General features: G+C 41.4%; 1 protein-coding gene across 2 annotated transcripts in view; it reads right to left on the reverse strand.

Annotated features, from left to right (window-relative positions):
* LOC122929605 (girdin-like) overlaps positions 1–25153 on the reverse strand; it is a 91747-nt gene that overhangs the window by 32939 nt on the left and 33655 nt on the right. The window contains exons 11-22 of one of the 2 annotated variants that reach the window (XM_044283237.1): positions 24169–24380; positions 23466–23694; positions 21148–21227; positions 17944–18028; positions 17250–17314; positions 13934–13997; positions 5693–5785; positions 4154–4203; positions 2420–2507; positions 1812–1853; positions 1207–1338; positions 676–749 (exon numbers count right to left, since the gene is read on the reverse strand). In XM_044283237.1, the coding sequence (XP_044139172.1) occupies positions 676–749; positions 1207–1338; positions 1812–1853; positions 2420–2507; positions 4154–4203; positions 5693–5785; positions 13934–13997; positions 17250–17314; positions 17944–18028; positions 21148–21227; positions 23466–23694; positions 24169–24380 (1214 nt within the window). Of the gene's footprint in view, positions 1–675; positions 750–1206; positions 1339–1811; positions 1854–2419; positions 2508–4153; positions 4204–5647; positions 5786–13933; positions 13998–17249; positions 17315–17943; positions 18029–21147; positions 21228–23465; positions 23695–24168; positions 24381–25153 lie in introns of both variants that reach the window. The other variant, XM_044283236.1, reaches the window with a different exon arrangement.

Raw genomic sequence — 25153 nt, forward strand, 5'->3', positions numbered from 1 at the left:
TGCCTGTTAGTGTCATGCGGCCATTGTAAGTTTAAATGGTCAGTAACTTTTCACACAACTTTACATTAAAATATTACAGGTGAATATAAGAACCTTTGTAATATATATTATCAGAAAAAATATCTCTTTCTCCACCAATTAGCTCTTTTCCTGCTTCCCAAAACATCAGTTCCTAAACTAAAATTCTCGCTGAAATTTCCGCTTATTCCATTTTATGAGACCAAGACAGGCTGTCAGCTAACTTAAAGATCAGATTACAAGCTCCAGAAAAAAAATCTATGGAGAGGGGGAAGGAGAGGAGTGAGCTGCAGTGAGGGACTTCACTGTGAAGTGCTCTCTGCATTGAGCTGCTTCACAGCCCCTCCTATTTGCTGTTATGTATGCAGCACCCAACCAAAAGACTACTACGGTCACTTTTTAGAGCAGAGTAGTGGGGCTGTGAAGCAACTCAATGCCCAGCATTTCACAGTGAAATCCCACCCTAGGAACTTGAGAAAACTAAATTTGGCAAAATAAAACTTCATATTCTCGATATTCCTAATAAATATCCACAATTGGTATGTTTCTACTGCTGTCCCCAGCACCTACCTAGTGCTGTCAACAGTATGGCATGGTCAAAACTGCCGGAAGACTCCAGTAAAATTTTATTGGCTGGAAAAGTGATTAATAACTTACTTGTCTTCCATCTGTTTCTGTAGAGACATGACCAGTTTCTCCAGTCGCACATTCTCTGTACTGCATTCTGTGTACTATGGAGAGTATAACAAATTATGTGTACATACATAGAAAATAAAGTGTGTATTAAGACTACTTGTATGTACTGAATCTCATTTCTAAACACATGAAAGGACCAGACATGTGTTTTACCTTATTAAATATTAAATGTCTGGTGATGACTGGTTGTTTATATTCATAATCATTATCACAATACTTATATGCATGGCTGCCATGGAAGAAAGTTGATGCTAGCATGATGTATGTTTTTTTTTACTTGGTTGTAGAATAGCACAGGGGTAGGGGCACTGGGTACTTTTTGTCTCCCTGCAGGAATTTATCTATAACACAAGGCAGATTTGCTGCAGATATTTATGCAACCGTCAAAAACCTCTGAATAGAGTTTGGAAAAATCCATGCACCTGCTGCAGAAACAATGCCATTCAGATACATAGAACTGATTCTCAGTTGCAGAAATATATAATTACAAACCTGGTCCCGAGCAGACTCCAGTTCATGATATTGTTCTTCTAGTTCTGTGTCTTTTGTCTTCAACATGTCCCAGACCTTTTGTAGTTCCTCCCGAACTAGCATTAATTCAGAGTCCACTTCCTCCAAGGAGGCCTGATTAAAATATCCAGATTAGAGACCACTGAGGCTGCAAGTATTTGAATGTAATAATAACAGAACTTTATCAACTTATTAAAAACATTTAAAGAATACTTGTACTTTCAGAAAAGTTTTGATATGTCATAGTGGCATTTCAAAGGGTTTGATTGACGGGGGTCTGAGTGCTGAGATTCCTGCCCATCACTAAAATGATAAGTTAGAAGAGCTCACACAGAGTAGCGTTTCTCCTCACTGCTGGTGACGGGCTCAGTGACTTTCTACCGAGCGTGTTTTTAGCTCTTTGTGAGCGCTTCTAACTCATTTTGGCGATCAGCAGGAATCTCAGCAGACCCCCACCGATCAAAATCTTTGATATGTCCCCATGCCATATGAAAACGTTTAAAAAGAAAAAAAACGGGCACACTTTCAAAGTTTCATAATCCATATTAACAACAGGACACAACATAAATATTTTATTTTATGCTCACCTTTATATATCCAGATTTCTTACGTTTTAACTCTTCCAGTTCCTGTTTTACAGGCAGAACAAATGTTTAGGCAAACTATAATTAATACTAGTAATATATGATAACAGAGTGTTACATAACAAAAAGGAGATCCCTTCATTCATCTTTGCAACATTTAATCTCAACTGTGGAGCTTTTTTGAAGCACTGCTTGTCTAAAGGGAAAACCATAGGATCTGACTTGTTAAACTTTAACCACAATCAAGCTACCTCTAATTTAGGCTTGAGTCAGACTGAAGTATTTTTCATCCATGTGCTTTCTGTATGTTCAACACACTGCACACAAACAGTAGGCAGTCTGTGTAAAAACAAGCTAAAAGTCAATGGTACAATTCACACCTCACTGTTCTACACAGAACTCAGGGTGTGCACTACTTTTCTCCGTATCTCAAAGAACAAGGATCTGGACACCACTGGAGACATCTGTCATTGGCAGCTGCCAGGACAATGTCCTACACAGACATAAGAACCACTGCAGACTGAATGAAGCCTAAAGAGGAAATCCTGAAGATACTGGCAGGGTTGGCTGATAAAAATCTCATGTCTGTTGCCCGCTTTAAAGTTTCTCACCTCCTTTAAAGTAAATATAAGTTCATCCTTCTGCTTCTTTGCTTCTCTTTCTTTTTCCAGCTGCTGCTCTAAACTGTAAATTTCAGACCTGAAATCAAACAGAATCATATTGAAAAACAGTGCAAATGCAGAAATAAGAAATCAACTTACTATACTATGGAAATTCATTGTTATGCAATCAAAATGTATAGTTTCTCTGGTGTAAAATACTCTGTTAGCTAGCATGATGTATGTATTGTGAGGTCCAGAAACTTCAGATCTGCAAAATATGGATACAGGCTGTGTGCATGCTGCATTTTTCGCAAAACCAATAGTAGAAATGCTTATTCTTTTCCGCAAAATAGACAAGAAAAGGACAGGTTTAACAATGTGAAGGATGGACAGATGGATGCAGACAGCATTAAAATGACATATGTATGCTGTCTGCATTTTTTCAGTCCCATAGAAATTCATGGGTCCGCATGTGAACCACAAACAATGCGGATCAAATGCAAACCAAAATTTGGACGTGTGCATGAGGCCTTATTCAGCAGGAACTACTCCTAGGGCTGATCAGTTTTTTTTTTTTTAACAAATCTCTTTTTATTGAGTTGTTTGTGACAATAATAAAGAACATACACTGACATTAAGAGCTGATCAGTTTTGATTGACACAGAAGAGTACGGCTCATTAAAAGATACAGCTCTGATATACATACTATAAGGCTTCTTTCACACGGGTGTTGCGGGAAAATGTGCGGGTGCGTTACATTGTAATGCGTTTTGCATTCGCGAGAGAAAAATCGCGCATGTTTGGTACCCAAACCCGAACTTCTTCGCAGAAGTTCGGGCTTGGGATCTATGTTCTGTAGATTGTATTATTTTCCCTTATAACATGGTTATAAGGGAAAATAATAGCATTCTGAATATAGAATGCATAGTACAATAGCGCTGGAGGGGTTAAAAAAATAATAATAATAATTTAACTCACCTTAATCCACTTGATCGCGTAGCCGGCATCTCTTCTGTCTTCTGTGCTGTGTGGAGGAACAGGACCTGTGGTGACGTCACTCCGGTCATCATGTGATGGATCATGTGATGACCGGAGTGACGTCACCACAGGTCCTGTTGCTGCACACAGCACAGAAGACAGAAGAGATGCCGGCTATGCGATCAAGTGGATTAAGGTGAGTTAAATTATTATTATTATTATTATTTTTTTAACCCCTCCAGCGCTATTTTACTATGCATTCTATATTCAGAATGCTATTATTTTCCCTTATAACCATGTTATAAGGGAAAATAATAATGATCGGGTCTCCATCCTGATCATCTCCTAGCAACCGTGCGTGAAAATGCGGATGCTTGCGATTTTCACGCAACCCTATTCATTTCTATGGGTCCTGGTTTACGTTAAAAATGCACAAAATAGAGCATGCTGCGATTTTCACGCAACGCACAAGTGATGCGTGAAAATCACCGCTCATGTGCACAGCCCCATAGAAATGAATGGGTCGGTATTCAGTGCGGGTGCAATGCGTTCAACTCACGCATCGCATCCGTGCGGAATACTCGCCTGTGTGAAATGGGCCTAACTGTACACTGTCTGTGGGTACGTTACATGACCTGGACAGAGCTTCTTATTGAGCTTTATTGTTCATTGAGTAGTATAGACTGTTTCTTTCTTTTTAGTCAGGAGGGTCAACAGACTCAAACATTGCCCAGTTTTATAAATAGGTTCTACCAGATAACAAACCTTTGCGATTGGCTCACAGAGCTCTGGACTTCCACATCACCATGACAATCCTGAAATGACATACAATATACATGTATCATTTGTTAGTGGCCTTAAACCACCTGCCTAAATTGTGTAGGACCCTCTTCTGCAGTCAAAACAACTTTGATTTGTAAAGGCATGGAGTCCAGAAGACATGCCATTAGGGAATAATGCTGCCATGAAGGGGTGCACTTTGCCTGCAATAATGTTTTTAGGTAGATGGTATATCTAAAAGTAACATCCTCATGATTGCCAGGACCCAGCAGAACATTGTCCAGAGCACATTGCCTCAGCCAGATTGCCTTGTTCTCATAGTGCATCATGGTGCCATCTCTTTACCAGGTAAGGCTCTGTTCACAGTTTCGTCTGACTATTGTAGTTCATCGCATACAGCATTGCCAAATATGAAAGTGTACTGCCGGATTCCCATTGACTATAATAGGATCTGGCTGGACAAAAACTGCTATCATTACAAGGTAACAGCTTCCCCGATCTCAGCGAGAGGAAACAGTTACTAGTGTGGGAGCACACAGCTCCTGCATCTTCACCACTCATATTCTGTGATCAAAATTGACCACGGCATCTGAGGGGTTACATGTCATAGATTGACGTTATTGCAGATCTCAGTTTAAAAAAGCAGAAACCCGCCAGGTATGGCGTCTGCTGTACGGTGGTGGCAATCAAGGGTTTAATTGCCCTAGCTGTTTTGCAAAAATCTTGTATTGAACAGTTTCAGGACATGCCAATGAGTCTTCAATATTTATGAGTTCCAGGCCCTCCCTGCTAACCTGATGCTCATCGCAGTAGGAAAAAAACCTGTCGATCAATGGTGGGAAGGAAGGCAAGAGGCAGGCAGTAGGAAATGGGTGACAGATTTTCTTTAAAGGGGTTATCCAAGTTGAATGTCCTCCCCCTACATGCCCGGGCCCCTCACAGAGGTTGTACTTACCTCGTTCCTTGGCACCCGCGTCACTTCTCATACCTGCACGGCTGCCATTGCATCTCCCCATTGCGCGGATGAAGGAGGGCAGCCAATAGCAGGTCACGATGGAAACAAGCCTCCCTAACCTCACCCCCAATGCTAGGCCTGCTGTTGGCTGCCCTCCTAACGCTGGATGCTTTCATCCACGCGACAGGCAGATGCAACGGCGGCCGTGCTGGTATGAGAAGTGATTGGGAGCAAGGTAAGTACAATCGCTTTGAGGGGCCCAGGCATATGAGGGGGGCATTATAGAACTTGAATAACCCCTTTACGGTAGCAGACAGGAGTCTGCATGGACAGTTTTTGACATTGCAGCCCCGTAAACAGCTGCAGTGCACTTGGTGTTCTGATTCTTTTCTATCATAGTCAGCATTAAAATTTTCAATTTTTTCAATTTTCAACTCAATTCTTTAGGACACACACCCCTAATGCACACTGTTTCGCTCATGGACTATGTTGTGAATGTTGTGTTTGCACACAAAGACACTGACCTGGCTTCTTCTCTCTTCTGCAAGTTTAGATTCCAGTTCTCCTACCCTGCATTGTAGCATCTCCCGACGGCTTTTCTCCAATTCTAGCTGCTGTCGGCGTGCATCTAACTCAATGCGCAGGACAGATCCATTTTCAGTCTGTGTAGCATACAGTATATAGGTTAACAGGTGCTTTTGTAATTGTTCATTAATGTCACACAACCCCTACCTATAAAAATGGGTATTATACATAGTGTACCTCCTCCAGGTGCACCAGTGGCATCCTTTAGACATATATACAGTTGAAAACGGCCCCAGGAACCCCCTCCCCTGCCTCCTAATAGGGGATAGGGGAAGCTGGAGGTAGAGAGCCCACTGTTGAAGGGACCTGCTGTCACAGTGTAGGGGGAGGGGAGGAACACCAGAATGACAACAAAAGGAAAATAACCAGGAACTAGGCCTCAAGGCTAGGGAAAGGGAAATGGTGACCACCTACGGTGACCCTAAACCTAGCCCTAACTCCTGTCAGTATGAATAGACCCTGAAGGTGGGAATATTCATACACTGGAAACCTAGGCCCTAGTAACCCTGAAAATCCCTAGGAGTAGTGACAGGGTCTGAGACCACTAGTTCCTTCCCAGATGAACGAACCAGCGTCTCCGTGAGGCCTAGTAAACAATGAGCAAATGGGAACAACAAAATACAAAGAGAAGTACATTTATCTTCAATAGAAAGTGGATGAGCAGGAACTCAGATGAGGACCACACACCAGCTCTTTCAACTCCAGGCAGAGAATATCAAACGCATGGTATAAAGTGTGAGTCCAGACTAAATAGTATTTATCAGCAGCAAATGCCTGATTTCACAGTCTGATGTGCTGCCAATAACCGAGCACCTTTTGTGAGTTTTCTTTGTTTATCAGTTGAACTGCAGGACAATTACAAAGGCCAATTACTGGGAACAAGCGTGTCTATAAATGTCTATTCCTTATATTTGTCCTGAAAAATCAGGCAGTGTAATAAACCCTTAAATGGCTTGGCCATGTTTTTTACATTTTTAAAATTTCCCCTGACTACATCCAGTGGGATGTCACTGCTGAGGCCAGTCATTGGCTGCACCAGTGAATGGACCCCATCCGTGCAAGAAGTTCACATGCAGTGCCAGAAGTGCAGTGAAAATAGCACGGGATACACTGGGCCAGAACAGGGTGGCGGTGAGCAGGTTAGTATAAAAAAACAAATGGATTGCACTTTGTTGATCTGAAGACATCAGTGGCTGCAGCAGCTTCAGGCTGGGTTTTACACATTGCTTTTAAATAAAAAACGCCTCATAAATGCATTACAAAAAAAAAAGGCTCAAACCCAGTCTCAGAGATGTTAGGGTGCAGCCTCACGTTCAGGTTTAGGTTTTCATGCAGTTTTTGAGGCCAAGATCAGGAGTAGATTTAAAAAAAAAGGGAAGTATTAGGCTCCATTCACACATCCGCAACATGTTTTGCGGATCCACGGAGCTGCGGATCCGCAAAACACGGACAGCGGCAATGTGTGTTCCGCATTTTGCGGACCGCATATTGCTGGCACTATAGAATATGCCTATTCTTGTCCGCAATTGCGGACAAGAATAGGACATGTTCTATTCTTTTGGGGGAACGGAATTGCGGACCCGGAAGTGCGGGTCCGCAATTCCATGTCCGGGCAGCACATCGTGCTGCCCCATAGGAATGAATGGGTCCGCAATTTCGTTCCGCAAATTGCGGAACAAAATTGCGGATGTGTGAATGGAGCCTTATCTGTCCTTAAAGGGAACCTGTCACTATGAAAATTGGCAGGGACCCGATGGCAGAGAAGGCAAGCCTAATGCCTTCCATAAGCATCTGAGCTTGCCTCAGCCTGTGAGATCCAGCCTGTGAGATCCAGCCCTTAGGCTGGGTCTCACAGACAGGCTGTCAGCATAAAAGCTGACAGCCAATGCATTACAATACAGGTTGTATTGTAATGCATTTCAGAGAGGATCAGACCACAGAAGTTGAAGTTCCAGAGTGGGACAAAAATTAAAAGTTTATAACAAAGCAAAAAAAAATGTTTTTGATAATAAAAAAAAGTTTCAAGTAAAAAAAGTTCCCAAAATAAGACACAAAATTGTAAAAAAATATAAAAAAATAAGAAAACCAGACATATTGGGTATTGCCGCATCCATAATGACTGGCTCTACAAAATATCACATGATCCACCCCCTCACCTGAACACCATAGAAAAAAATTAAATAAAAACTGTGCTAAAACAATCATTTTTTGTCACCTTACATCACAAAATAGTACCGTGTGCATTCCGTTTTTTGCAAAATGGAACAGCTGGCCCCTGATAGAACAGTACTATCCGTTATGCGGACAATAATAGGACATGTTCTATCTTTGAATGGAACAGAAAAACGGAAATACGGAAACGGAATTCATACCGAGTACATTCCCTTTTTTTACATTTTCCCATTTTTTTGCGGACCCATTAAATTAATGGTTCCGTATACGGACCGTATACAGAGCGCAAAAAAACGGAACGTAAACGGGAAAAAAAAATTGCGGATCCGCAATACACGAGCACCGTTCCGTATGCATTCCGCGTTACGGATGCGGACCTATTCACTTCAATGGGTCCGCAAATCCGGAGATGCAGAATGGTGCAGAAGGGAAGCACGGAACGGAACCCCATGGAAGCACTACGGAACATGTCCTATCTTTTTGCGGAACGGCCGGATCGCGGATCCATTAAAGTGAATGGGTCTGCGATCCGCTGCGGCTGCCCCATGGTGTTCGTGCATTGCGGCCCGCATTTTGCATTCATTTGGAGGAGGCCTTAGACAGTCTTAATTTTTGGTCACATTTACTACTGAAATTGCGCCTGTTTTGGAAGGCTTTTGCACCTTGTTTGCCTGCCGATATCTGAGCCAATTCAGAATTGTTCTAACTTTTTGCAGAAAATGGCAGCGCTCAGCAGTGGAGACCTGTGATGCCATGGAATTAATGTAAGTGCCAGAGAAATGCTGGGAGATGTGGTTCTCCCCTGTTAAACCTCCTCCCTACTTAGTGGGATGGAAATATGTTATTTAACTGGGACTGAATGTTAGAGGGGCTGAAGGGAGGGGATGGGTGTTAGTTACATGGGACTGGATATTATAGAAGACTGGAGGGTAAGGAGTGATGTTATTTACATGGGACTATGTGTTGGAGGGGGCTGAATGAGGGGATTTAAGTTATTTACATGGGACTGTATGTTATAGAAGACTGTAAAAAAGAAATGTTATTAACGTGGGACAGAAGGGAGAGGACTGGTGTTATTTACATGAGACTGCATGGTATAGAAGACTGGAGGTAGATGAGTGAAGTTATTTACATGGGACTGTATGTTATAGAAGACTGTAAGGAAGAGAGGTTATTTACATGGGACTGTATCATATAGAAGACTGGTGGGAAAGGACTGGTGCTATTTACATGGGACTGCATAGTATAGAAGACTGGACTGAGAGGAGTGATGTTATTTACATGGGACTGTACTGTATATAAGACTGTAGGGAGAGGACAGGCATTATAATTTATGGGGACACTACAGAGAAGATTATAACTCCAGGGGGCACCGCAGGGAACATTATAAATACTGTGGGCAGTGGTGGGGGCATTACTACTACCGAGGGCTCCATAGGTGTGCCTTATAGATTGGCCTTATTTCTATTAGGGGTGCCTTATTAGTACTAAGGGCACTGTGGAGTACTATGGTGGGGCAGGGGGGCTTTCGCCTAGCAGTGAGCCCTGTGACGTCACCGGCACTAATGGATGGGCTTTAGCACTGCCCTAGCCTGCAAAGCCACACATCAGTGCGGGTGACGTCACCGGGAACACTGCTAGGGCTGTAAACAAAACCGCCCTTGCCCTACCCTTTACAGCGCAGGCTAAGGGAGAGCATTGGAGTATGAAATGTCAGAGGGGCTGAGTGAGGCGAGAAGGGGATATGTCCAGGTTTAGCTCTGAACCCGGACAACTGCTTAAAAGGACATCTGTCAGCAGTTTTGAACCTATGAATCTGGCTGACCTGTTACATGCGCACTTGGCTGCTGAAGACATCTGTGTTGATCCCATGTTCATATGTACCCACATTGCTGAGAAAAATTATGTTTTAATTTATGCAAATGAGCTTCTAGGAGAAACAGGGTGTTGCAATTACACCTAGAGGCTCCGGTTTCTCTGCAACTGCAGCTCCCTATCTACTTTGATAGGGCCTGGCAGTGAAAATCTCATCAAAACTGGCCATTTCAAAGTGCAGAGGGTGTGGCAGTTACAGAGAGAGCGGAGCCTCTAGGAGTAATCGTAATGCCCACGTTTGCATATAATAAAGCATCATGTTTCTCAGCAATGCGGGCACATATGAACATGAGACCAACACAGATGTCTTTAGCTGCCAAGTGCACATGTCACAGGTCAGCCCTTTAATTGTGCAAGCGTATGAGGGAGTCCTGAGGGATAGCTGAAGGCCTAGGGAGCATTTAACCGTCGGCTATCTAAAAAGTATGGACTTCATTGAAGGAAGGAAGCCGGCACTAAAGTGCCTAGTGCAGCATCAAATCTAAATATGGCCCTGGCTCCACAGCAGCAGCAGGATGTAGTGTCACACATCTGTGCATAACTACTGTGAAGGGGGCACATATCTGGGCATAACTACTGTGAATGGGGCACATATCTGGGCATAGCTACTGTGAAGGGGCAAATATCTGGGCATAACTGCTGTGAGGGGGCACATATCTGGGCATAGGTACTGTGAAGGGGGCACATATCTGGCCATAACTGCTGTGAAGGAGGCATCTCTGGGCATAATTACTGTGAAATGGACACAGATCTGGGCATAACTGCTGTGAAGGGGGCATCTCTGGGCATAACAACTATGAAATGGGCACGGATCTGGGCATAACTGCTATGAAGGGGCACATATCTGGGCATAAGTACTGTGAAGGGCGCACATATCTCGGCACTATGTGCAGGTAGAAAGGTGGAATAATTTCTATTTGGGGGTATTAAGGGGACTGGGTGTGTATAGTTATGCTTTGGTCAGAGTTAGAGGCGTGACCTAAAATATATATATACATATTATAAACATATTGACCCATATTAACAAGATGTTTTTATTTATTTTTTATTCACAATATATTTATATTTGTATGTGTGGTTTGGGAGGGGGGGGGGGGGGGGGGTCCAGGCACATTCATTGCACAGGGGCCCTCTGCTGTCTGTGTCCGCCCCTGCAGAGGTCAGACTAATACCAAAACACCTAGTCTAATACATGAACTGCAGGGCAACTTTTAATAAATATTAGACAAACACTGACAGTAGAATCAAATACAGAGGTCTAATTTATGCCTAAAAGCAGGTGAGCTTGATAAACATGCCCCAGCATCTGTCCTTTATACTTAGGGTGCTGCCACATGTTGGGGTCTTTTGATGCAGTTTGTGAAGCCAAAATCTGGAGTAGGTCATAAAAGGAAATTAGTGATGACAGGTACTTCTCATTTTTTTTATCTACTCCTGATTTTTGGCTTCAAAAGCTGCATTAAAAAGCCTAAACATGGAAGCTTTGTGTTGCAGCCAGTTTGCGCAGACATCTCAGGAGTCAGTAATATGTCCCCCACACTGCCCCACATTAACTAATTTGCTCCAGGAATTAAAAATAATAAAAATACTTAAATAATATTTTATAATAAATATATTCACAAATGCCTTTCATTAGTTATAATGGCTTGTTTATTCAGGGGAGAAATCATTAGGAGAAATAAAATGTCCGCTGTCCTGTCAGTACACACAAAACCTGTCCTAATCACACAGGAGGACAAGTTACTTCACCACAATGAGCCATAGCGCTGCCTAATCCTCCTCTCTGCTCTGCTTGTCAGGAATCCTGATCCTGAATACAGGTGAATCTCTGTGGGAATGGAGAAGATGAGGAGACATGAGAGGAGAGTGAGGTGGGGCTAATGTGCAGCAGCTCTTGTTTACAGTCTCCATTACCAGTGCAACACATTACCACCGTCTGTCCTGTCCGTCCTGACTGTACTTCATGTCTCCTCATGCACTAAATTCCCCAGAGATTCAGCTAAATTTCTTATCATCTGTATTCAGGATCATAATCCCTGACAAGTAGAGAGGAGGAGGAGGAGGATGAGGCAGCTCTTTTCCTCAATGTTGCGAGGTAACTTGTCCTCCTGTCCAGGTTTTGGGTGAATTAATGGGACAGCGGCCATTTTGTTTCCCCTGATGATTGCTCCCCAGACAAAATGAGCCATTATAAATAATGAAAGGTATTTGAGAATATATTTATAATAAAGTAATATTTAAGTATTTTCATTTTCTTAATTCAGGGAGAACCACTTTAAAGTTTTAGTGCCATATTTTTTCCTTTTGCTGTCATATATATCTTTTTTTTTTGAGCCACAATAATACATTTCGGTGCAATAGTCTCGCACCACAATTGCAAAGTACTATCAGGCGTAAAACGTCTGTGCTGCAAACAAAATAGGGCTCATTTAAGATCAGCTGTGCCCCAAATAATAAATCAAACCCTAAATGCGTTCACAAGATGGGGAAAAAATAGGGCAGAAAATGACGGAGAAAAAGGCGAGCTTAGTAAATGTGCCCCACTGTGTTTCTTTTTTATCCTTAGCAGATTTAGGTCTCTTTATCTATAGTTTGAGTGCTTTATTTGTTTATGTATGAGATTAGACCTTTTACAGTAATGGTCCTTTTAGGCTAGATGCACATCTGTGGCTAAATTCAGGTATTCTGTTCCGGCATAGGAATAGAATGCCAGAATGACCAGATCTGGCATATGCCGGACACCATCAGTGCCTGACGGATCAGACTGACTCTGCTGGACAAATTACTGCTGCTCTTTTTATGCTGGAATCTGAAACAGGGGCTCCTGCTGGAAGCTCAACTGCAAATGTGAACTCAGCCTTACATGAGCAGATAATCTGGCAATAAACAAGTGTTGATCGATGATACAGTGTCTTGCACAGCACTTGTTTATTACATTTACGTGTAGAGATCGTTGTACCGTATGAGGATGAGCTGTCGTTAGAACAATCACTCATCACCGCATATTTTGCATATAGTTGGTAGCACTACGCCTGTTTACATGGGGAGATGTGCTGCCAAGAAACAATGGGGAAGATTTACTGTTGTGCCAAAAACCTGGCGTCTTTGCTATGTTTCACATTTATTAACTATTTTAGACAACTTTTTACACTTTTTGGAGCAGATTTACATAAAAAGTGTTGTAAGTCCCCTTCTTTGTCCAGCTGTGCGACAATATTTTTCAGGGGCTGGTGTAGTTTTTACTACAGGCGTACGGACTGAGACAGATGCGCTTAATTTATGACGGGGTGCACGCCTTGTTATAAATTAGATGGATTTTACGGCAGCACAGAGGAGAAAAATAAGACCGACCTAAAAGGCTGGTCTTAGTAAATGTGCCTCTTTGTGCCTTGTCCAATGAGGGGTGTGACTTAATGGAAAGGGGTGTGGCTTCACACAAAGTGTGCGTGGTTAGATGTGACATAGAGCACCAAAAAATGCACCACAACAGAGGTAAAAAAAATATTGGGGTAAAATAAGCCAACAAATAGGTGGTGTAGTCAGATTAGACAGTCTTAAGACGTGTGGATTCCGGCCATTTGAGGAATGTCCGGCTCACAATAGATCTGTGATACGGACAAGAATAGGACATGTTCTACAAAAACTGCGAATAATAATGGGCAACCATTTGTCTTAGAATGTGAATTAATGCCTAATTTAATTAATTGATTTAATTATATATACTTTTGCAGTTACATTCACAACAACAAATGCACTATGGTAATAAAATATAGGATTTTAGGATAAAAAAAAATAATGCTCACCATTAAAACAGTCTTCTAGTACATTTTACGTCTGGTGGGAGGCAGCTTGTACTACAGCATGTCAGCGCTTGTTAACATATGACTGGGGAGTATGGGAACGAACAATTGGTAATACGATTGTTTGTCCCCTTACGGTATTCTTTGGTTGGCAGCACATCCCCAGTTTACACAGGGCAATGCAGTGCCTGCAAATGATGATTTTTGGTGTCACATAAAAGCTGTGGTCACCCAGGCACTTGCTCATTTGTCGGGTAATCAGGAGCATGTTTACACGGTCATCAGCCATACTCTAACCACCTTGGCTTCACATACCTTGCATAGCTGCAAGTTGGGTTTAAAAAAGTAGAAAAACCATACCAGAGACAGTTGTCTCACCTTCAGCTTTCTCATCTCTAATTCCAGGTCTGATCGCTCAGTTTCCAGCTCCTTTACTTTGTCACTGTAGAGATAACGTATCCAGTCATCCTCAACCCAAATCATTTAGACAAATATTTTCTACATTCCAGCAGACAATCATTTAAGGCACATAAGGGAGTGCCAGCATAATACATTGTGCATGGACAATATTCATTTGTGGTGCCAGCTCCCGTAAATAAGAAGGGGCTGGCACTAGCTCTACTTACGAAAGGCAGGACATAACATTAGAGGCTACAAAAGACGACAGACAAGCAAAGCTCAGAGACATCCAGCAGAAGTACTACGGTAGTAAACACATCACATACCGGTAGTTTCCATGTCTTAATGTTATTGTAGTGTGGATTTTTTTTATATTTAAAACTATTTCCATGTTTTAGAAATCCTTTATTCTGCTCGAAGGCATGCTTGCCAAGCATGGATAAAAGTTGAGTATCACAGTTCTCAGGTTGAGGAGTATACTATTTATCGAAAAACCTGGTTTCCATCCTGCTGGTGCACTGGACCATTTTCCATGTCAGTGAATCTTGTTCTCCATCCTAGGCTTCCCTTACTTCTATTCTTTGTCATTTGCTACTACTAGTGTGAGCAGAAACACAGGACACACAGAGTATAATGCCGGCATATAGTAGCTACAGCAGATGTTGTGAGGCAAGAAGACATCACAAGGAGTATTTTCTGAGCTGAAAAAAACCTGATGCGGAATCTGCATTGGGTGTTTTTCGATGCGTTCTTTGATGCGGTTTTGGCATTGATTTTCATTCCTGCCAATTCTCAATGGGAATTATGGACGTGGACGTGGATTCTGCGTCAAGAATGGACAGGACACTTCTTTTTTCTGTAGTGGGGTTTAAAAAGCGTACTTTATGCCACATTTATTATATGTCGCATATTGTTTGATACATTTGTCTAATCATTAAAGGAGTTTTCTGCTTTCTGCATATTGATGACCTATCCTCAGGATAGATCATCAATATCAGAACAGCGGGATCCAACACCCGGCACTGCTACCGACCATCTGTTTGAAGAGAATACAGTGTTCATATGAGCCCTGCATTTTCTTCACTGTTTACCTGCTCATCGCCGACATTACAGTGGTGAGCAGGTGTAATTAATACTACGCCATCCCGTTCACTTGAATGGGACAGAATGTAACTACAAACTCTCCGTACCACGGAGACTCTTGTTGTTGTGGTGCTTCTATTATCCCATAAATTTTTATCACACCACTTTTTTGCTTGTGGCCCCAGAGTTCAGAGGGAACCTTGCTGATCACAAGAGGTTGACTGAAAAAAATTACTAACTAAGGGAAAACCAGGGGCCTTTTCAATACTGTAAAGCAGTAGTATAAATGCCCAGGCTGCACCACTAAGCTGAGAGGGGGACTAAGTGGGCCAACTGGGGCACAGCTTAGTGGTGTGATGGGCCATAACTTTGCTTGGGCACCAGAAATACAAAACCATCTCTTCCCCCCATATATATAAAAGCTCATGCACATGACCATGATCGGTCCAGGAAACATGATTTGTGTGTCTGCCAGATCTCCTGGGCCGACCGGGGCTCCCCTGAACTGTGAGTTCAGTATAAGAGATCCTATATCACCTGACTGCATATATCAGGGGTGGCCAACCTGAGGCTCTCCAGCTGTTGCAAAACTACAACTCCCAGCATGCCCAGACTGCCTACAGCCAGCAGCCTACAGCAGGGCATGGTGAGAGTTGTAGTTTTACAACAGCTGGAGAGCCGCAGGTTGGCCATGCCTGGCATATATCATAAAAACGATGCAGTCAGTTCAGTTCAGGGGAGCCGCGGTCAGCTCCGGAGATCCAGCAGACTCACAAACTGCCATTCATGGTCATGTGCGTGAGCCCTAAAAACTCGGTTCAGCTGAGCGTGTATGTCTTTTCAGGAGCAAGCCACATCTCTGGTGGTCCTAGAAGAACAAAAGAATTGTCAACATCATCTGTTGGGGGAGTCAGGAGATCCTCATACAGTATAGAGTGATAGCTGGTTCTGCTAACAATACACTTATATCTATGGAGGTCTTTAGGCATACTATGCAAGAGGCTACTTTCCTATCCACAGACCTCTTCCATTCTGGGACTGTATCCCAGAAATGTATTTCTACTAGTTAAAAATATATATTGACACCTATCACTCCTTTTTTTTTTCTAATGTGTTTTTTTGTAATGTATTTTGTGATTGCAGATTTTTTATTTTTTTCCCCTGCAAATGATTATGGGGGCAGCCTTCTTGCCTGATCTGTTCTTAGCACCACCATGGGCCATTGACACAATGGATAGGAGGGGACCACATTGACTTTTCGAGGCATGCTCTGTGACCTGTGCAAAGGTCAGAAAGGAGTAGATAAGCTTTGACTATCAATTAGTGTGAATGGTGGATCCTGTGATATCTATCTATCTATCTATCTATCTTTCTAAAAAAAAAGTAGCAGCAGCACTGGAGCTGACAAAGTGCAAAAATGGTGTCCGCAATCCATACCACAATCTACAGGTCAAATGAATAAGTTCTAGAAGAGATAGCAGCATTCCAACCGCAGTACTGGAAAACTCTTGATTTTATTCTGAAATGTCCATAAACATGCGACATTTCAGCTCCCACCTGGAGCTCTTTTCAAGCATGCTTGCTGCATGCTTGAAGAATGCTGAAATGTTGCATGTTTATGGACATTTCAGAATAAATCAAGAGTTTTCCAGTACTGCGGTTGGAGTGCTGTGATCTCTTCTAGAACATATATATAATATCTGTCATTCTAATCCTGCTTGTGCTGATAAGCAGAAGCAGATAGGTGCAGTAAAGTAATCTGTGCAGACCAAGAAGTGGCGCCTATCATTAGGCTTAGTGGCCAGGCCCAAAAAAACAGCAGGATTTATGTTTTTTTAAATATAGATATTGAGATGGAAAATGAAAAATAACCATCAAAAATTATTTAAAATTAGTTTTACATAAAAACAGTCCCTTTTTACAAAAAGGGATATCTTTACTGTCTTATAAATAACATATACTTGCAATTGGAAAGGTTAAGCGCAAAAAGCATGCAAGGTGTAGCTGTACAGCGCATTTAAACTGTTGACTCTTCAGGTATCAATTATATGATGAAAATCCGGTATAGGAATTTTATGGATAAATATGGGCTATTCTTTTGCAGAAGTCTCATGGAGACCATCAGCCATACCCTTCAAACCACCAAAAAGTGATAGACTTAACCTACAGAGTGGATTTCTGACATTATATTGTCAGTGCCGGTACAACTTACTGAGATTTCTGTAGCTCTCTGTATAACTCGTTCATTTGATCAGTCTCTTCTTCTGTACTCTCTTTCTGTTGAGACACAAACAAAATATGTTCATCTTAATTTCTTCTTCATTTTACCGTACAATTTACCATATTATTATTTGGCCATATATTTTCTAATTATGCAGTGTTGTTAAATTCACTGGGTCAGCTGGCCCGAACCTTCCTTGGCCCTGCACCCTCCTTTGCCAGCAGGCTGCGCTATTTCATCCCATGTTTTTAACAGAAACTGCGACAGAGAACCCTAATGGAGCCTCCGATGCAGAAGTGAACATAACCTAACTGTTGAATATGTGATTGCCCGAAAATGATAAGATCCAATTCCGTATCAATTTGCTTGTTTAGTCAAACATCTTATGTCAACAGAATAAGAGGAAGTAAGTGGCTAAAGTAAAAGGGTAAGACAGAAAAATTAAACATGCCTGTCCATCTTGGCCACATTTCATGGCATTTTTATAGTGGGAGGGAGGGAAGCAGCTGACACACATTTGGCACTGCTTCAATTGAAGAAAAGGTAAAAATCCAACATGTTCGATACTTATCCAAGCAGACATCAGCAGATGGCACCACAAACTTCTGACATCATGTAATATGTCTATGGCAAGCATTAGAGTGATGTTCTGTTCATTTTTCTGTAGATTAAAAGAGCATTTTACCAGCGATCTGTGGAGATGTTCTAGGTGATTGCTTTGCTCCAGTTCTTTTACTTTCTTTGTTAACTGGTTATTTTCGTCTTTTAATCTGAGAAAAAACATAGGACATTGTCATGGGTAGGACATTTTATATGGATTTCTGAAGTACTATAAAACTTTGATTGACTTTTGGATACCATGGATCTATTCTGCAAGACTTCATGATCATTATGAATCTCACTGTTGACTATATTTGAAAAGGTTGTGTAGCAGATAGATCAGGGCCGGCGCCACCCATAAGCAGAGTAGGCCACCGCATAAAGCGCACTCTTGCTGGGGGCGCCGGAGCTCTGGAGTCTGGCCGCCAGTGGCGTTGCGAGGTGGGTGCAGCGGGTGCGGGCAGCACCGGGTGACACCAGTCTGATGGGGTGTCACCCGCAGGACCCAAGTTCGCAACACCACTAGCACCCATGTACTTGTGTTGCTGATCTGATCCTGTACTTGCCGGCTGCGCGGGCATAAGTTCAGTCACTTTGGCACGCAATCCTGCGAGGCCCGTGACCTCCCGAGGTGGGTCTCGCGGGATCATGCGCCACAGGGCCGAAGACACTGAACTTAACTGAACTCATGCTCGCGCAGCCTACAGGATCAGTGACACAAGTATGGGGGGGCAAACTACATAGTGGAGGGCAATCTGGGGGCAAAATTAACTTGTGTGGGGGCAAAATTACTTAGTGGGGGGCAAATTACATAATGGAGTGCAGTGTGGGGGCAAAATTACTTAGTGGGGGGGCAAATTACTTAGCTGGGGCAAATTACATAATGGAGGGCAGTGTGGGGGCAAACAACATAATGTGGGGCAGTGTGGGGGGCAAATTAATGTGAGGCAGTGTGGGGGGCAAATTACATAATGTGGGGCAGTGTGGGGGGCAAATTACTTAATGTGAGGCAGTGTGGGGGGGCAAATTACATAATGTGGGGCAGTGTGGGAGGCAAATTACCTAATGTGGGGCAGTGTGGGGGCAAATTACATAATGTGAGGCAGTGTGGGGGGCAAATTACTTAATGTGGGGCAGTGTGCGGGGCAAATTACTTAATGTGGGACAGTGTAGGGGGCAGTATTACTAATTAGGGCATTCTAGAAGGGAATTACTATTGATGGGACTATTAGGAGCACTATTACTATGGGGGCACTATTATTTCTTCAGGATAGTATTTGTGGTATTGGGGCCGGGGCACAGCGAGCAGCAGGATAACACTGTGGGGACTCCAGGTTGGGGGATGATGATAGAAAAGTAAGGACACTAAGATGAATGTGTCACACTCTGCAGAGACGAGGAGCAGCTGAAAGAAGTGTCTGGATCAAATAGAGAAGATGATGACAGAGAAGATCTACATTGGAGGAGACGTCACCTGGAGGCCGTGGATGTGAGAGGTACGTGCTGCTGTATATGTGCAATGCTGTTTTTTTATGTTTTGCATATGAGAAAATGTTTACAATGAATATGTTTTAATGTTCTATTTTACTATTTTTATTATTTGGTCGAAAGGCTGATTGGGGAGGGGAGATTGTAACGGGACTGCTGTAGAATATCTAAAATTAGCTGGTCAAATAAAATGTTGCATGCAACAATCATTAAATAGGTGGCCAACAAAAAAGGGGCGGGTCAAAGGGTGTGGTCAATGGGCAGAGTTAAGGGGGCGGCAAAATTAGCTTTTGCCTAGGGTGGCAAAAATCCTTGCACCAGCCCTGAGATAGATGAATACACAGCTACGTTAAAAACAAAACGACTTATTTACTATACAGTGGGATACAATTTCCAACACTGCTACAGGTAGGACTTACCTGAGGGGTTGCACAAGGGATATTACCTGTCATTACTGAAAAGGGTGGCACTAAAGCATTGATGACCTGAGAACCTGAAACACGCACCCCCAATCACACATTTGGTGCCTAAACCTACAGTTGCACAGGATGTAGCTCCATTCCCTAGTCTGTTTAAAGCTATCCGGGCACTGTCATTATTTGGCATACCATAATGGAGGACAGAACGTATTGCACAAAGCATACTTAAACCTTAGCTCGGCTCATATTTCCAGCAACTTTTTTCATTTTTCAGTTTTGTCCAAGAAGTAGAAATATGGTAAAAAAATGGAGGGCTGCCATATGATGGACACTAGTAGATCTTGGCTCATTGAATTACACTGAGTTTTGGCACTATGGTGTCCATCACTGTGACGGGAAGAATAGCATTGCATGCTGTGCTATTCTGCACTTTGAGACACTTGTGAAAAATGCACATTGCAAATATTAGTTGTTGTTACTTCTCCAATCAAATATGATAGAATCCTTTAATGGACTTGTGAACAGAACCTAAGGCAGTTTTTATCAACATGGGGGAAATCTATCATGTGTAGTATTATTTAAATCAGTTTTGCTGGAGGTAACGTTGCCATTATTTGTGACTAATCTATCAAAATGTTGTCCAATGTTGATACATTTGTCCCATCTTTAAAATGTCTAGATATGTTTCTTCAGTTTTTATGCCACTCGACCGGCATAAAGGAGCAAGACTGGGCAAAAATTGCTAAATTCTGGCCAAACAGCAAGACACTCCTAGTTTTCACAACCTGATGTGCATTGTGCAAATGGATCTAATTTCAGAACAAATGGCTAATAAACGTGTCCCATACATTTTGAACTAAAATGTACAAATACATAAATGTGGGTTATTGTGTTTAAAATTTGCAGAGTTTGCTAGTCTATGAGTCTTCAATGGTAGGACAGGATTGTGTACTCTCAATACATGGACAACTGCAATTACAATTTTTGTATGATTTCCATATTTCTGTTCCATCAGAAGAAAAGAAAAATGGGAAAAATATTCATTTTAATCATCCTTTTTTAAATTGGTTATCTTGAGTATCAGTTGTGCTCAGTTTGTATCAGTTTATGCCAGTTCTGTCGGGTTTCACTTATTCTTTTATGGAAGAAATAATCCTGTTTGTTGTTCTCCTTTCAAAAAATAACTGAAACCTGATGGAACTGACAAAAAACTGATGCAAACATAGCACATCTGGTGCTCAAAATAACCCATTTAAACAAATGGGGATTTTTTTTTATAGCCTTAGGTGAATTTGGTGGTTTAAATGTTGATGATTTAACATTTACGGTAAATACCGTACATGAGGTCAGCTTTATACTGTATATAGTCAACTATAACAAACCTGCTTATAGTTGATCTGAGTTCGCAGAGCTCCTCATTTTCTGTTTGTAGCATTTCACAGTCCAGTAGCAACTCTGTGTTCTACAAAAAGGACAGAGTAGCTGGTAAAATTCAGAATAAAATGAACCAATTTATGTTTGCTCAAAGACTGTGTAGGTTACTCAATATCCTGCTTGTTAACAACAATGTCAGATGTGGTTAAGGTTATTTTTAGTTATTCTTTTTGGTTCTTTCCCTTTAAATATTCCCTTTTAATGTAGTGACCTAGTGATATTACTTATTAATGTTATTTATGGATCATTCACAACTGCATTTAGCTTTCCATTCTTCTGATTTGTCATAAGAACAGAAAAATTAAACATTTCAGACCAGTTGTATTTTGATTAGTTTGCATCAGTTCTGTCAGAGATCAGTTGTTTTTGGTGGGAGAAATGTCCTGCATGCAAGTCCTTTTCTTGTGTCAAAAATAACTGATGTCTGATGGAATGGACACAAACTGATCACAAGTGATGCTCAAAATCAGTTTTTCATTTTTCTGTTCTTCTGACGGATCAGAACGGAAAGCTCAATGAAAATGTAAACTCAGCCTTAGCGTACATTCATAAATGCAGTCACAGTTCAGACAGGCTGATCCAACAGAGAGCAGCCTGTTAGACTCTACAATTCACCGCCAGATCCCCATTGACTATAATGGGGTTCAGCAGTGATCCAGATGCTTTCCTGCATAAATGCCAGGTTTCTGCAGATCAAAAAACGTTGCATACAAAGTTTTTTGTCCGGCCGCCAGTTGGCATTTGTGCTGGATCAGGCATGCAGCAGATGCAAACGTACCCTTAGTTACCAGATACAATGCCCTTTGTTCTATGTCAGATGACCACCGAGCCCCATTCCCGAGGGCTTAGTTCAATGAACATGCGTACTGCAGACTGGACATTCTGAGGAGGGGACTAGAAGGTGTAAACTTCTATGCATGTAAATAAGTGCTTTCAGCTACTGGAAAGGAGAGATGTCTGTGTCTACCTTCTTTTTGTTACATGATTGGGTGTCAGCTATGTGCCATTTTGGAAGCTGGCCGACAAGAAGCTTGCCCATTTATTAAAGGTTAGAGTGATGTGATCTGTCTAAATATGTATTTTATTGTCCAAGCCTGTTTTATTCCTGTACCTTAGAATTAATTGCAAAACACCAGACAATTCTGTATGTGGAGAATGTCGTTGGTTTCAATATTATTGCGGTTTGTTTTCTTCATTTTTATGTTCTTTATCACAGCAGCATTTCAATAAAAATGATTAATTGATTAATAAAGATTTTAAATACCTTCTTTTTAAAGAGGACCTTTCATGGGTCCAGACATTATAAAATAAGTAGCACGTTATGTAGGGCCTAAAGCATGAATCTAATAGCGCTTACTATTTTTCCTGGGCGCCACTCCGTTCGCCCACTGTGCCCCTGTTAAATTCTCCCGCCTGGTATGCTTCTCCCTGGCTGTGACGCTCTCTTTTGTGATTGGACCGCGCTACAGCCAAGAAGAAGGAGCTTTTAATTAGCACACCAGGCGGGAGAATTTAAAAGGGGCACAACGGGCGAACGGAGCGGTGCCCAGGAAAAATAGTAAGCACTATTAGATCCCTGCTTTATGCCCCACATAACGTGCTACTTATTTTATAATGTCTGGACCCATGAAAGGTCCTCTTTAACCCCAACTATTTCTTCCAAACTTTAGTGCCTGGTAAAAAGAATGTATGAAGGCTTGTGATTTATATTCAGGTCATATGTTTGTAAAATAGGCCATAAGCTTTAACAGTCCTTCAGGATATACAGTAAATACTTATTTTTTGTTCATTTATCAGCACTTGCTCGATTCTTATGCCTCTGTGATCTTCCTTTTTGCCTGTGCTCCGTCCTTGAACATCTTTGTCATAGGGACTGTGCAAATGCCAGTCTCCATCAATATCATTATACACACATATACATCTAAAAAACACCCACTAGTTAGCCCAATAAGGATGTGGACACTAGCGTGGATACATTTAAAGTAAATTTAAAGAGTACAAAGTATTGCCAAGAGACTATGGGACCTGGTGGATAACCCGAATTTGTGATAATGTTCTCTGTGCAATTCTCTTCATTTTCAAAGTAATAATTAAGCTTGGGCTACATGGTGAAAAGTAAATACAAGTCAATTGTGAGGTCAAGATATAACTCTAATTATATCCCCCCAATACACCCAATAACAGTGACAATTACCTTACGGACACTCACAGTTTTGACTTGTTTCAGTTCTATAGTCAAGAATAGAATAAATGCAGTAATTTATACCTTATCAGAAGCTTTCTGACACTGAGCTCTCTCTTGCTCTAGCAGTTCCTCTGTATTCTTCAAGCTGACAGCTGTCTGTTGCCATCTTTCCTTCCAATACAATGTAATTTGCTGCTGCTCCTGGATTTGGGAACCCAATTGTTCATGTGCTTGGTCCAAAGTCACTTCTAGGTCATGGCAACGGACTTGTAGCTTGTCTCTTTCTTCTTGTAGCTGGCTATGGGAAGCTCTGGAAATTTAAAAAATATATAGACATTTTTGAAAACCATGCAGCATTCACCTACCATAGAAAGCCAAGGAAATGTAAAAAAAATGATCTGGACTCCTTATCTGCAGTACTATTCATTTATTACTGCAGATAATAGTCTTAGATTGTGGTGACAGATCCCATTTAACAATCCAAGCAATTTTGAGACTGTTATCAATAATTAGGGATGAGCGAATCTACTTCAGATGAAACATCTGAAGTCGATTCGCTGATCCCTATCAATAATCATTTTGTCTATGTACTAACCTATCATGTACTACCCATGCTATCTATCAGTTGAAAACACAGTACATGTGGGGCAGTGCACTGATAAAATATATCCTATGAGATGAATGGCTTTCCACTGAGAAAATCATTTATAATGTGGAAAATATCAATTTTACAGTATATTCTACTTGCCTAAAAAGCTTTAGGACTGTTGCTGCATCTAGTTACCTGAGTTCCTGGAAGCTCTGGCTATCCTCATCATTCTCCATGGCAGCCATCAATGTTTGCTTCTCCTCTAAGAGTTGCTTTCGTTCAGCCTCAAGTGCAGATGCAAGGTTGCTGGAGATCTTATGCTCTGCTTGGGTCTGGTGAAGCTCTTCTAATGTATTCTGAAGACTCTGCTGTATTTGACCCAACTCTGTTGTTAACTTCTCATTCACCTGGTTGAAAAACAGCCACAATTATGGGTTTCATGCATCATATCTTTTCACTTAATAAAAGACAAATTCCAGATGATACCTTCCTCTTATACATATATAATCAGAAGATACATACCAGTAATTAGAAAATGAAACCTTCATTCTATAGCAAATTAGAGATCATAGGCTATGGATAAGTACTGTGGGATATCATTTACACATATTAAAAAGAGAATAAATATAATGTAAATGAGTTTGATGGATTTATCTGTTGTCAGAAAACAAAATGGAACCATCATGAAAGGTTATGTACACCTTTGGGGGGATTTTTTTTAATTAGTGCATTATACTCATGGGCTAAAAATCATTTTTGTTCAATTGGTCTTTATTAAAAATATGGAGTCTTTTTCTCTGTACAGAGTTCTACTAGCAGGATCTGAATTTTCTCTCTGTCAGACAGGGAGTTGATGGGCTTCTTATCTCTGCTTTCAGACCTTATAAGCTAATTGAAGCTCAATCCTTATCTTACCGATAAGAATGTTATTCTTAGTAATTTAGACATAGGGGTTATAAGATGGCAAGCACAAAGTGAAAGTAGGATGCACTCAGCTAGATAAAACTGTTAACCTTTGTGACAGAACGGCTTTATATTTTTTAATAAAGACCAATTGAAATAATGATTTGTAGCCCCAAATGAGTAAAATAGAATCATACAAAAAGTGAGTGATTGAGTTCTATAGATTCTACTATATCAATATATACTATATATATATTGTAGACAACATCAATAGCAA

Source organism: Bufo gargarizans, chromosome 2 (genome assembly GCF_014858855.1).
Source record: "Bufo gargarizans isolate SCDJY-AF-19 chromosome 2, ASM1485885v1, whole genome shotgun sequence".
Classification (NCBI taxonomy): domain Eukaryota; kingdom Metazoa; phylum Chordata; class Amphibia; order Anura; family Bufonidae; genus Bufo; species Bufo gargarizans.